Raw genomic sequence first — 13,109 nt, forward strand, 5'->3', positions numbered from 1 at the left:
TGTGTGCGTGTGCTTTATACTACAAATGAACGTATAAAATGTAATAAAATATAAATAACGCTCGGACTCGTCTTTAGACGCGGGCCGCAGTGCAGAGCGCCGGAGTGGCCGCCTGGGGGCGCAGGTAGTCGTGAGTATTAATAAGACTAATTCTGTCGCTGACATCACGGTAAAACTGAGCGGTGACAGGCGGCCAAAGCGTGGTGGCCGGTGGAGAGGCTCAGCATTCACTATATTGCAGGAAGGAACGAGGGTATAGATAGCAAACATCTTCAAGGCGCTGCAGTAGCAGGTTACAAGATCTGAAACAAATCCCTGCTCTTATGGCTGACTAGTGATCCAATGCGTCATATTTCGAGACCCTTTCGTGAAATTATTTGGCGAAAGCTAGGTAATTACATGCATTTTTTTTAATACCTAATCTTACGTTTGCATAGCACGTATCACTTTACTGTGAATCGGCTTCATCTTTGCGTGTGTTAACGATTCTCCTTAAATAAATCGATCACAGGATTTAACATGAATGAAAAGCATGTCATGAATGAAGACGCTTCTAAAGATTAGCTAACTCTTTAAAAAATAAATGCTGTAATATACTGACAATCTACAGTCTGCTAACCGAAAGTAATACGAATACTAAATAACCTTGCAATGAGTATGATTCATCTGTGAACCGCAACGTCCTAATTTAAGGGAAGAATTTAATGGTGCCTGAAAGCCACCCTTTAAAGCCAGGTAAGACCCATGTTTAAGTAGTATTTTTGCAGTAATGCGTTATAATGTTATTCTATGCTTTTGATCCTAACTACATCTTCTCTACCGGTTCTGCACGTATAGAGGCTGCACAGATATCTCCTAGGGTTTTAAAATGCATGATTCGAAGTGCACAGAGGCAAAAACGCTGGTGGTAAATGCAGGTGATAAATGTATATTTCTTATGATAGCTTGTATTGTTTTAAACCAAAGAAAATGTTTTGTAACCTCAAGTCTTTTGTAAGTCAAGCCGGTTTTGTCGCATTTATAAATAGAATGACAATAACTGCAATTCGCCGTATTTACTGATCTATTTTCTTCACTGTCTAATAAAGGAAGTCCAGGCGTATGTATTATTTTGCGCTCCCAAAATAAAGTGAAGGCTGACGATTATGAAAACATGTCACGCACCTTTAGCCTATGCGCTGAGTTGTAAGAATCATGGCAACTTTGGGAATTAACCGATCACTTTCCTACCTATTTTTAGTGGCGATACATTTCGTCCTCAGTAACTTGCATTGAGATTTATTGTATTTTGTAAAATCAAACATGCGATCACAAACCCAATGTGCATGTACCATGTTAAAACCTACTCATAAAGACTAGGATTATACAATGAGTGCGTTGCATTTCCAGTTCTTGGAGTTGAAAGGAAAGAAATTTTACAATCATTCATTTCTAATTCCTTCTTTTCAATATGAGTATTCATGCTTTGCAACCAGTTTTTAAATAATATTTATACATTGTGTATAATCTACTTTTGATTGCGTATAAGCATGCTCGAGAAAGGGAAAGTTTCACGTGGTAACGTTAATTTTAGTCATTGAACATTTAATGAAGTATAAAGTTGTCTTAACAGAACTGAAGAACCTTACATGAACCCTGGCTATCATCCCCTGGCAGGACTAAGGGGTCATGCTTACTGTGGGCAGCTAACTGGGGAAGGGGATAGAACATGTTTAACCTTGCCCATGTCCTTCTCAAGCCTACACTGACAACATGTGACCTGTGGACCAGAACATTCATGCCGGATGTAACTGTATGCAGAATAGGATGTACTGTCTTCTCCATTCCACACCGTTATGGAATCACCAGAAACGTTTATGGACAGAACAAGCCACACATTAACTCGTTGAAAACATGGATAGGCGTGACTTGTTCAGCAGTATCACTGATTCACCGCTGCAACATCCATTGTCTTGGTTAATTGCACCACAGAGCGAGTGGGAGTTATAATGTATCACTATGATTTAGTGCATAGAAACGTGACCGTAGCGTTTTGCCCAGTTGAGTTGCCCGTTTATTCGTACGTACTCACCGTTTGCCAAAACGCAATCTGATCTCTGTATCAGTTTTGTGAGAGAGCAGTGGGATTTGAGGTCTCACGGAGTTCGGCAGGGTTTTCCGCGTAAGGAGGGGTTAGAAGAACAATCGGTTTCAGCAAGTGCAGGTGATCCCTGTGTGATTTCAGTGCCATACACAAGCTCAGCCCTGACAGCTTACTACCAGGTATAGTGCTGTATAGGGCAGGTATAGTGCGTATAGGTCAGGTATAGTGCGTATAGTGCAGGTATAGTGCGTATAGGGCAGGTATAGTGTTGTATAGGGTAGGTATAGTGCGTATAGTGCAGGTATAGTGCGTATAGGGCAGGTATAGTGCATATAGGGTAGGTATAGTGCATATAGTGCAGGTATAGTGCGTATAGGTCAGGTATAGTGCGTATAGTGCAAGTATAGTACTGTATAGGGCAGGTATAGTGCATATAGGGTAGGTATAGTGCGTATAGGGCAAGTATAGTGTGCATAGGGCAGGTATAGTGCGTATAGGGTAGGTATAGTACGTATAGTGCAGGTGTAGTACGTATAGTGCAGGTATAGTGCTGTGTGGGCATCCTCTTTAGGCTTAAAGAAAGGTCAATTTCAGCATGATTCCTAATAGCCTAGTTAAGACACACTTAATGTTAAGTTGGCATGACATGAACAATGTATCCTGTATGTCAGTGCTCCAGTGCTAGTATTGCTCCAGTTGTTTAGCTAAACATTGTGGTTAAACTGCAGACCTTGGCAGTGTCAGCCACAATGGTTTTTGGAGAGAAGCCTCCAGTTGGCACGGCTACAGGACAATATCAGTGCACCGGGAAGAAACGCAGAGCATCTCCCAGTGACATCTTTTTTTATTTTGTCTCTTTTAGCTCCTCCAGCGTGAAAATGGTGCAGAAGTATCAGTCTCCCGTCAGAGTGTACAAGCACTCCTTTGAAATGGTCATGGCGGTAAGTGTCATGTGATCCTCCCGCTGTGTGACATGTATGATGATGATGATGATGATTATTATTATTCTACTATTATTATTTTTTGAAAATATGAAAATTGCTAGACTCTAAGACCATGGACGAGAAGATTGGATGAGCAGATGCGGACGGATGGGTGCTATAGCAGTAATAACATTAATAATCTGACTGGCCGTTGTCCTTCATGTCTTATAACCCTCCCGTCTAATGGAGTGTCGGATATACCGTCCCGGTCTATGAGGACCATTTAGCGCTAAAGGCATGGGCACTAAAGGCACTTTGTGCCGGCGCGCTCCCGCTTCCGCCCCAGTGCCCAGAGGCCTCCCAGCTGGCCCCCCCACCACACGCTCACCATTCACTGTGCCTCATTTGCATTTGCATGCAGTGTAATATAGGCAGTGCCGGCTGCCAGCTTTTCTGGCCGCTTTCAGTGGATTCTAGCGAACGGCTCGTCATATTGCTCCTGCATGAATTCCTCATTCCACATATCATGCAGTTATTGAATTAAAATACATATATATATATATATATATATATATATATATATATATATATCTCAAACTTCTAATTAAACGCATACCGTTTACTAAATACTTTCTAATGATTCCGCATGTTAAATGTCAGTATGATCTCAACATTATTGCTTTTACGAACAATTAATTGATTCTGACATTTTTCTTTTTGGAAACATCTTTAATCTACTTCCAGAGATGAATCATCTTTACTGTCTTTACTAAATAAGCAATAGTCAATTACAACTAATTGAAATATAAGCAGTAATAACTATTCAGTATAATTACATAAATCACTTAGTATAACAAGTCTAACCAGGGATGGATTTCTGTGCGTTTGTTCTGTCAGGGCTGAGATTTCTGAGTTCACTTGTAGGAAATGTTCAAAGGTACATAACAAATATGTGTAGGCAACTGTTACTGTGCTTATCAGCTTCGTTCAACAGGTTATTGATAATGCAACGTAAATAGGCTATAACAATTATGTGTTGCTGTTACACATGGATAGCCGGAAGCGTAAAATTAATTGTTAAATATGCAAAGCGTTTATTAAAGGTGGAATCATTTTATCTGCTAAAACACCTGCGAGTTACATTGAATATTTATGAGTAGGCAAAATACAACATTTAAGGAATGTCGGGAAAAAATGTGTTTTGTACTAAAAATGGGCAGCTTGTCATTTTCATATTTAGACAAGCACTCTTAAGCTGGCATCTTGAGGCACTTCTATCATGTCACTTTGCAGTATCTGTGTGATATGCTGTGGAAAATTCCGGCAGCCTCCCATGCTGCCCACAGCTCATAGCAGGTCGCTGCAGTGTGAATAGCAGGAAGTACAAGCGTGGTGATTGGCATTGCTTACCGCTGACTCCTGGTGGGCTAGGGGCATATGGAGGATATGCATGGAATCTTGCTCCACCGTGGTCTCAGAAATGCCATTTTTCAGCATTTCCCTGCTGGCCGCCCCCATGCGCTGTGCTTGAGGCCCTACAGTGAGCTCACTGTGCGCTGAGAGTCAAGGGCGTCGAGTCTGAGTGAAGGCGATTGTTCTGCATAGCGGTGAGCCGCGATTGCTTGAGGTCAGACCTCATGGTGCACAAGCTGAGGGCAATGGGAGGACAGAAGTGCACCTCCAGGGTGTCAATTTTTAACCTCATCTTTAATTCCAGGCATCGCTGTGTTTGTAAAAGATAATTAGTGATGATTTAGTCTAAAAATATCCCAGTATTGTTCCTGACCCCTGTTGTACCAACTGAGTGTGACGGAGGTTTGGTGTTTTTTCGATTCGCCGGAAATACAGCAGGTTGGCATGTACTCATGTAGCAGGACTGGGGTACCTACTGGTGTCGGTCCGCTAAATGACTGCAGGAAACCCGATATGGGCAAAGGCACCGTCGAAGATCGTTTGGCAAAGTAGGGTTTAATTGTCTTACATCCAAGAGCAGATTGTATGTCAGTCAGAGAAACACTTAAATTGATGCCGCACTACATGGTACAGTAATTTAACTCAGCTTTTTACGCTAATAAATGACAAGCCTTTCAATTTGTCCACTGATATCCTTCTATCGAATCAGATTATCGTATTTCGTTTTTCATGTTCTTGTTCGTCGGCTTTGCAGCCGCCACAAACATGGTGAAAATATTGTGTTGAATAGTATTTTTGAGATGGCGTTGTTTCTATGTGAAAAGAGTGTGATTTTATCATTATTATTTTTTTGCTGTTAGCTGTGTGCAGGATTGTTAGCCAGATTCTGCATCGGTTATTAGTTTATATTTGTAAACACGTCCCCTGCCTGAAAGCTACAGGGTAGACGGCACTCTTCTGAGGCCAGAAGGTTGTGTAATCCATACGGCTATCTGTAGGGCTTCAGCTCAGTAATATGAGGAACAGGGCTGCTTGTAATGCATAAGCTCTATAATTATCCTCCTGGTAAAGCTTTGCATCGAGGGGCTGAGCTCGCCTGACCCATTTTCTCGATTCTCTTCCTCCCCCCACCCCATCCATGGTTGTCCTTGACGACCTTGCCGAGCGGCCGTGATGCCGCGACCTGAATCCGGAGGGTTTCCGGAATATTCCGCGCAGTGACACACGCCATGCTTCCCTCCCGCTGGCGGTACAGCGTGGTCGCGTTTCACAGTTAAGGGGTCGCAGGAAGCCCGTCGGTCAGGACGGGTGGCCCCTCATAGCCACAAGCCCCCCCCGCCCCCCCACATATATCCGGTTTCCCGCCGGGTAGTTATCTGGTGCCCGTGGTTCTGGGAATCTCAAGCTGGCTGTCCCTGTTAGCGTAAGACTCTCAATAATAGTGTTTAACGGGCCTGTAAATCTCACAAATTTCAAAATTATATGTAACTCTTTATTCACTCTGTGTATTGAATTATTGTATATTGGATGTACAATTGCTTGTCAGGGATTTTTATGTTGAACAGGTGCTTTAAAGGTTTTAAAGCTATATATTTCAACTTTTATATTTTAACAGGGATGTTAATTTTTACCTCATCACAAGATGCATGCCGACCCCAAAAATGTGTCCTCTGCATTTAACCCGTATGTGACGGGGCAGTGGGGAAGAGTGCGTGGGGGCAGTATGTCGCTCAGGGTATCTCAGGGGTACTTTGCTGGCTGAGGATTTGGAACAACAACCATTTGATCACAAGCACAGTTTCCTAACCATTAAGCCATGGCAATGTGGCAAATATGGATCTAGCATGCTGAAGCATCTTGGCTTGATGCAGAATAATAGAATTAAGCAGGAATGTCACACGTTTTCCAGGTATGTTTGCGACTTCCCCTCTGCGTGGCTGGCTCCGTCCTCCACGCACCGCTTTCCCTCGCAGTCAGCTGCCCAGCCGCTGTTTTAAAGCAAGAGAAGAGTTGCTATTAATATTCCCAGAAGGCTTTAGCAAGCGTGCCGAGGCCTGGTCTCATGTGACAGCAACGCCTTGCTCGTGTGTTTTTGAGACTAACCTGCACGCTATACCGAAAACTGAACTGGTCGCCTCGTTCAATGGCTGCCTGTAGTATTTGTTAGTATTTGTGGTAGAATCTCAGATTGATATTCATTTTACATTAGCCTAGCTTTGTAAATATAATTTCCTGCTTGTGTAATTTTACATTTATGTATTTAGCAAATGCTTTTATCCAAAGCAATGATTTTTCTTTTTGAGAAAGCTGGGTCAAACAGTCAGGGACCTAATGGTGAAATCACTCTGCTGATTCCAGGATTCAAACCAACAATCTTCTGATCACTGGCACAGTGCCTAAATGTTTAGTATCAGGAGGGGTTGGTCAACAATGCTTAGCTTCGGATGGGGATGTCCGTGAAGCAGTCTCACTCACAGCAGTGCTGACTTGGGACCACCGTCCCACTGCTCCGAATCAGCAGCCTATCCCCCGCGGTTAAGATGTTCCGTCGTTTGAAGTGACACACTGCGTCACAGACAGCGCCCCCTGCAGGCCACATTGGTTGCATTTCTGCGCCTCTTCACAGACAGAGGGGTGAACGTTTTTAATTAGTCGTCTGAAGACCCCAGCAGCATGAAGCAGGTCTTCTGTCGGACTATAGTGTCACGCGTATCGATTTTCCTCATTAAAAATGCACATGGACCGTATCACTGGCTGTTCTGCTCGTCCTCTCTGTGTTTTATTGCGGGGTCCTGGAGCTTTATGTGATTGCCCTCGGGGGGGGGGGGGGGGGGGGATGGAGGGGGTTGGCTGGCACATTGTGAGGTGCCGGAAATGCTGAGCCGTTTATCTTACACTATTAATAGGACTGTGGCTGCCAGCTTTGACCGCCTGGATACGGCGTGCATTGGTGAAGGGCTACACTTTTAAACTTTAATAGGGAACCTGGTGCTCTCTATAGGGAAAGACAGAATACAGAGGTAGGGCTACAGCTAAAAGCTGATTGGTCTCTGAAGTCCCCCCGCGTCTGTCAATCACCAATTCAAAACATTTTATTGGCTAATGATAACACCTATAAAAAACATTATAAAAAAAGCCTTAGACTCTCCCCTGGTTGTTATCCATACAGAAATGGGCTGTGTAGCCTGACCAATAACTATCGGTGTAGCCCCTAGTTTTGCTGACGTGAGGTACTGAGGCAGGCAGCCCGTGACAGCGGCTGCTTTATGAGAGGATCCTTCTATTCTTCAAATTGGGGACCACAGGAGGATTTAAATTTGCTGTCCCACATTATGTAAGGACGCATAATTCCCCCGTCAAGCACAGTGTGCGTCAGTGCTGTAAAATCCCTGCTGCTAGACTTTATCTGCGAGACTCAGATCGGCAGTGAAGTTCCCAGCCCGGTGAGGGACCTGTCACGTTAATCTGTCTAACGTCAGCGGAGAGCGAGGCTTCAGCCAGCAGCGTGTAAATCACCAGAGACGCGCCAGTGTGGTGTCGTCCCCATCCGTCTGTGGTCGGCCGTAGGCGCTGGCAGGCTTGCCCAGCATTTACTGCTGTGCTGGGGAGTAAATCAGGTTGAGGACAGCTCGCTCGCTGCCGCAGGTCTCGACGCCCCCCCCCCCTCTCCCCCAGCAGTGCTCCCTGACTCAGAGGCCATTGCATCAGTCCCAACACCGAGGACGACATCCTGTGCATTTAATGAGCTTGTCAGCACCTTGCATCCCAGCTTGGGGATTCCGCAGCTCAGGGGTCCGTCCCTCTGGTCCTGAAGTGAGGAGCAATTTGTTTACCGGAAGGCATGCTGTGGGCGTGTGAGAACGGAAGCCGCGGGTTAACCTGTGACCCAAGCCTTAGCAGGGGGCCACGTCCCTTGGCGGAACTCGGCGTCCAGAGGAACAATCGTTCGGGTCAAACGCTCCAGTAACTCCCTATACCACCCAAAAGCTGGCTAAATTTAATTATTCAGTTTAAAATACTGCACAAAAGGGGAAATACCGGAAACAGTGGAACATAAAACTGAAAAAGAAATTCAATGGAAATGTAGCGTAATTGAAAAAAGCAACTTATTAGTGACGTGGTAATGACACGCGTGTGTATGTGTGTTGGGTTTGTTTTTTATTGGAAGTCAATGAAACCTGCAGCTCTATACCCAGTTAAATAGGATTTGAATAGATTCTGCAGAGAGTAATCTGAGCAGGTCAGGTTTGTGCATCCGGAGATTCGCTCCAGCCCCCACCCTTCTGAGCAGGATAAGTGGATAAATGGATAGATTAAGACTTGAATGAATGAAATGAAATTTAATTGTGTTCAGATGCCATCCAAAATCATGCCCTCCTCATAAAGGTGCAGGCAGAAATGTCATTTCCTGTTCTTTTATTCTGTCTGGGAATCTGGACTGTAAGGTACAATATCACTTGCTTGTGAAATTGGCTATTGTCATATGATAGGCTGAGCTGCCTGAGCGGAGGGGGGGGGGGTAGGGGGTGGGGGGGGGGGCGCTCTTTGTCATTCTTATGTGGGTCACGCTGGAAATGCACACTCCGCAAACCCAAACTTTTTCCCGCGTGCCGCCAAGTTTCGACAAAGCAGCTGCACTTCTCAGGAACAGCCGCAGTTCCCTCAGAGGCCTGTGTGGGGGGGGGGGATGCTTTGCCTCAGGGGAGCTGACCGCCGGTGTCTGTCCCCCTCGCAGGCGTACGAGAAGCGCTTCCCCACCTGCCCCCAAATCCCCGTGTTCGTCAGCAGCGAGATTCTCAGCGAGGCCATCAATGACGACAGCTCCCTGCACGTCATCGAACGCAGCTGCAAGCTCAACGTAGATGCCCCACGCCTACTCAAAAAGGTATGGGGGGGTGCTCCTGCTCGTAGGCATGCGACTTCAGTGGTCTCATTTCAGACCATGTACCTTTTACATTTATTTAGGAGATAGGTTTATTCGAAGTGATACACAACTCAGAAAGCAGGGTCAACCAGTCTCTGGAGCAATTGGCATTAAGGGCCTTGTTCTTCAAGGGCAGGATTTGAACCAACAACCTTCAGACCGCACACACTCCCAGCTGTCTAAAGTAGGGGCTCCCACACCAGGTGTATGTTTTAGAAATTAAACCCCTTCCCCAAATCTCGTGTTGAATGGCCCAGTGGAATACTGGCTGTGTATCAGTGCCAATCTGTGGACCAGCAGCACTGGGCTCAGGAAAAGGTGGTCAGTCAGTTCATTTCATTTTCAGGATCTGCACCATGTAACCAAAATGAGTTATTTAACTTACGGTTACGTTAAAGCCCCTTCACCTCACCCATGTTTTTCACAGCATAATGACAGAAGCTTCCGCTTCAGGCAAGCAGAACAACATGAAGGAAGCGTCTGTCATCACTCACTCTACGATTCCAGTAATTTCCATGTAAATGATCCCGTAGATTAATCCGTTTTCGACAGGCAGTTGCAGGTATGAACCATCCGTCAGATGCGCCCAGCAGCGCTTCTTGGGGCTGGACTCGCACGTTCGGCGCACCAATCCCACTCTCTCCTTCGGTTAGGCGAGAGCGAATGGGAAGACTGCAGTCTGCTGACTGTCGGTGAATATGAGAGAGATCAGCCATCACAAAATATATTCATTCCTCTTGGAGTTTATAATGCACATGCACAAAAGCACCATTTACCTTGGGGGTGGGGCACTTTCTCAGGTGTATTAAGCTCAGGGTTCAGTTCAGGCATGTCAGAAGTGCATCATGTGTATTAATAATAGATCCTGCTCCACCCTCTGTTTAGGTTAATTACTTATGATGCGTAGCTCAGGCCACAGACAGTACTGGGTTGCTCCACTCTTGTAGTGAACCTGTTTACCCCCACATGGATTATGTCCATCCCCTTTAGGAATCGCTGTGTTTTGGCTAAATTATAATGGGCCTTTAATTTACCAGGTACCGGTAGCATTGACAGTTCTGGCGCTGATACCAGAACGTGTAAGAAGACAGCTTTCTTTGAAAGTACCTGAACGATGTGCACAGATCTCCAATAATCATTGGTTTTTCTTCTATGCATGTAGACTATTATTGAAATCTTTATCCGGAAGACTGATGCAGCCTCTGACACTGCTGAATGGCGACTGGCGATTCTGACTGTCCACGTTGTGAATCGCCTGCCTCCCTTCCTTTGGCAGATCGCCGGCGTGGAGTATGTGTACTTCATCCAGAAGAACACCCTCAACTGGAAGGACAGGACGCTGCTCATCGAGGCCCATAATGAAACCTTCGCCAGCAGGGTGACGGTTCTGGAGAAATGTAGCTACAGCGTGAGTCCCCTTGTGGCATATTTCCAGCTAACTAGCCCTCCTCTCTTCACAGAAGGAGAGACTCATCCATCTATGTCAGTAGCTGTATTTGGAGTGTAGCTCAGAATGTCTAGCCCCTCATTTTGGTATCGTAAGGCCTCAACGTTTGCATGAATCTGAGAGGGTGTGACCACATGCCTGGGGAGGAGGCGCGACGTTGGGATTTCGGTTATGACTGTTGAATTAAAGCTGTAGTTTTCCACGTGGAGCCTCCTGGACGCAAACAACTCGCCTCTGAATAACGAGGCACTGCCAGCCGCCCCTGTTCTGTGTTCCCTGATGCTCTAGGCTCGTTAAAAATGTTTCGGCTGGAATTTACTGCCTGTTTGAAAGAGAGCAGAGCTCCGAATAGACTTGGGTTGTGTGTGCTTGGCAGCGTGTTTGCAACAGTGTCCGTCGGTTCTGAGAGCGACTGGGATCGCTTGAACCACTCCTCTACTCCCCACCCCTACCCCCCCAATGCCTCTCGCTTTGCTGCCTGCATTCTGGACAATCCAACGCAGCGTTCCATCCTTCATAACATACAGTTATGGGCAACGGGAAGATTTCGCTACATTGTATTGAGGTCTGGGGGCTTCTCTTGCGTTAAGTTGTGCTGTGGATGGAGGAAGTCCTCACACACGCTGCCACTGATGTACCACACGCTCACGATGGCTGGATGGCATGTAGAGGCACATTGACATGGCTAGAGGCTATTAACACTGGGCTATTAACACTTCCTCTGCTGATTTCTATGATGTTGTAGTCGTCAACTAAGGTAGGGGGGTAGTGATTGGAAGTTGTTAAATGGATGGGAGGCTTGTAAATTTTATTAAACTAGAATAGCTGTGGCCTCTATTTAGTGGAGACCCCTGGGCTTCAGCTTGGGTAACCCCTGACGGTGCATATTCACAGAGCAGGCAGTTGTGTCAATCCACATGCAGCAGGGGTCGTCCCCCCCCCCCCCCCCCGACCCCCACTGGGAAAGGGGTTAATGTGCACCAGCCACCAGAATCCTGTGTTTCAGCATATCCATCGGGTTGGACTTTCCGGAAGTTCTGTCACCGTGGTGATTTTAATGTGCGAGGCTCCCGTGCGTGGGCGTGTTAGGTAACAGTGAAGGGAAGCGTGAGTTTAGCATGTGGCCCTCGTTTGTGTCCATGGCACAAGTGCCTTTCTCAGCGCGTGCACCTGCATCCGTTCATTATTCCATTTTGCTCACAGGTTCATCCTGAGAATGAGGAGTGGACGTGCTTTGAGCAATCAGCCTCCTTGGATATCAAGTCCTTTTTCGGCTTCGAGAACACAGTGGAGAAGATCGCGATGAAGCAGTACACAGCCAACATCAAGCGGGTAATTACGGTGTGACGCACCGCGGAGGCGAAAACCCTCAGCTCAGCACCAGCATGAAAAGCTCTCATTAAAAGGCTAAATGGCACTGTGATGGATCCACTAAATAGCAGTTTCAGTCGTTGTGATAACGGCTGCCAGGGCTTTGAAGGGTGGGTCGGTATGTAACCGTCATCCGGCTGCCGTCAAACGAAGTATATTCAACCCAAATCAAACAGGTCAGGGCAGCAAACAAATAAGTTTGGCCAAACTTACCTAGCCGAAAAACTATTTGGAAAATGATAGATTTTTCAAGTCGTCTGACAAAAGCAAAACCATGGCTGTTTTTAGGCAGGGGGGGCGGGGGCTTTTATGTCTTTGATCAGGCCGCTACCGGCTACAGAACAAGCACAGTTGGCATTCTCCGGCTGACTGTCAAGCCGGGTTCTGACAGAGCTGGATCTGTCTGCGGCGCCGATGAATGTGCCGGATTTCCGGGCCGCCTGTCAGAGGCACAGTCAGCGCCGACAGTAGCCGGACACTGTTCTGCGATGTATCTCATATGCACTCGTATTTTTACACCTTTTTTACACCTGCTGTTTTTTTTATAATTTCCTTTTTGCTTCTATTTTATATCCCAGGTTCTACACATCCACTAACCTGCCACAATTATCCAAATTTCCATGCAATTATCCACAAGCGTTTATTCACAATTGGGCACATTTAGCAGCTGGGTTAATTCTGCTCAGGCCTCGACGTAGCTAATTTGCTTGATCGTAGGTGTTTTGTTTGTGTATATATGAGAGAGATGCTCTCTTACCATTTGCAAAAACTGTCCAGCGAAACATGTTCTCACACATCTGGCGTGACACTCATGCTCACTCATTCAAGAAATCTTATAGCAAATCTATTTTATTCCATTATAAACGGAAAATTTGCCAAATCAATAGCGCTGGGGCAGTTTGCGAACCCTACAGATTATTTACAAGGTAATAAGACCGTTACATACAT

The 13,109-nt window shown here is 45.9% G+C and overlaps 1 protein-coding gene across 3 annotated transcripts in view; it reads left to right on the forward strand.

Annotated features, from left to right (window-relative positions):
• LOC125741881 (SEC14-like protein 5) overlaps nucleotides 1-13,109 on the forward strand; it is a 25,081-nt gene continuing 11,972 nt past the window's right edge. The window contains exons 1-6 of one of the 3 annotated variants that reach the window (XM_049013358.1): nucleotides 1-391; nucleotides 694-735; nucleotides 2,946-3,024; nucleotides 9,155-9,304; nucleotides 10,620-10,751; nucleotides 11,994-12,122. In XM_049013358.1, coding sequence (XP_048869315.1) covers nucleotides 2,962-3,024; nucleotides 9,155-9,304; nucleotides 10,620-10,751; nucleotides 11,994-12,122 — 474 coding nt within the window. In that variant the 5' untranslated portion in view covers nucleotides 1-391; nucleotides 694-735; nucleotides 2,946-2,961. Of the gene's footprint in view, nucleotides 736-2,945; nucleotides 3,025-9,154; nucleotides 9,305-10,619; nucleotides 10,752-11,993; nucleotides 12,123-13,109 lie in introns of all 3 variants that reach the window. The other 2 variants (XM_049013359.1, XM_049013360.1) reach the window with 2 other exon arrangements.

This window comes from Brienomyrus brachyistius, chromosome 5 (assembly GCF_023856365.1).
Source record: "Brienomyrus brachyistius isolate T26 chromosome 5, BBRACH_0.4, whole genome shotgun sequence".
In the NCBI taxonomy this organism is placed as follows: Eukaryota; Metazoa; Chordata; class Actinopteri; order Osteoglossiformes; family Mormyridae; genus Brienomyrus; species Brienomyrus brachyistius.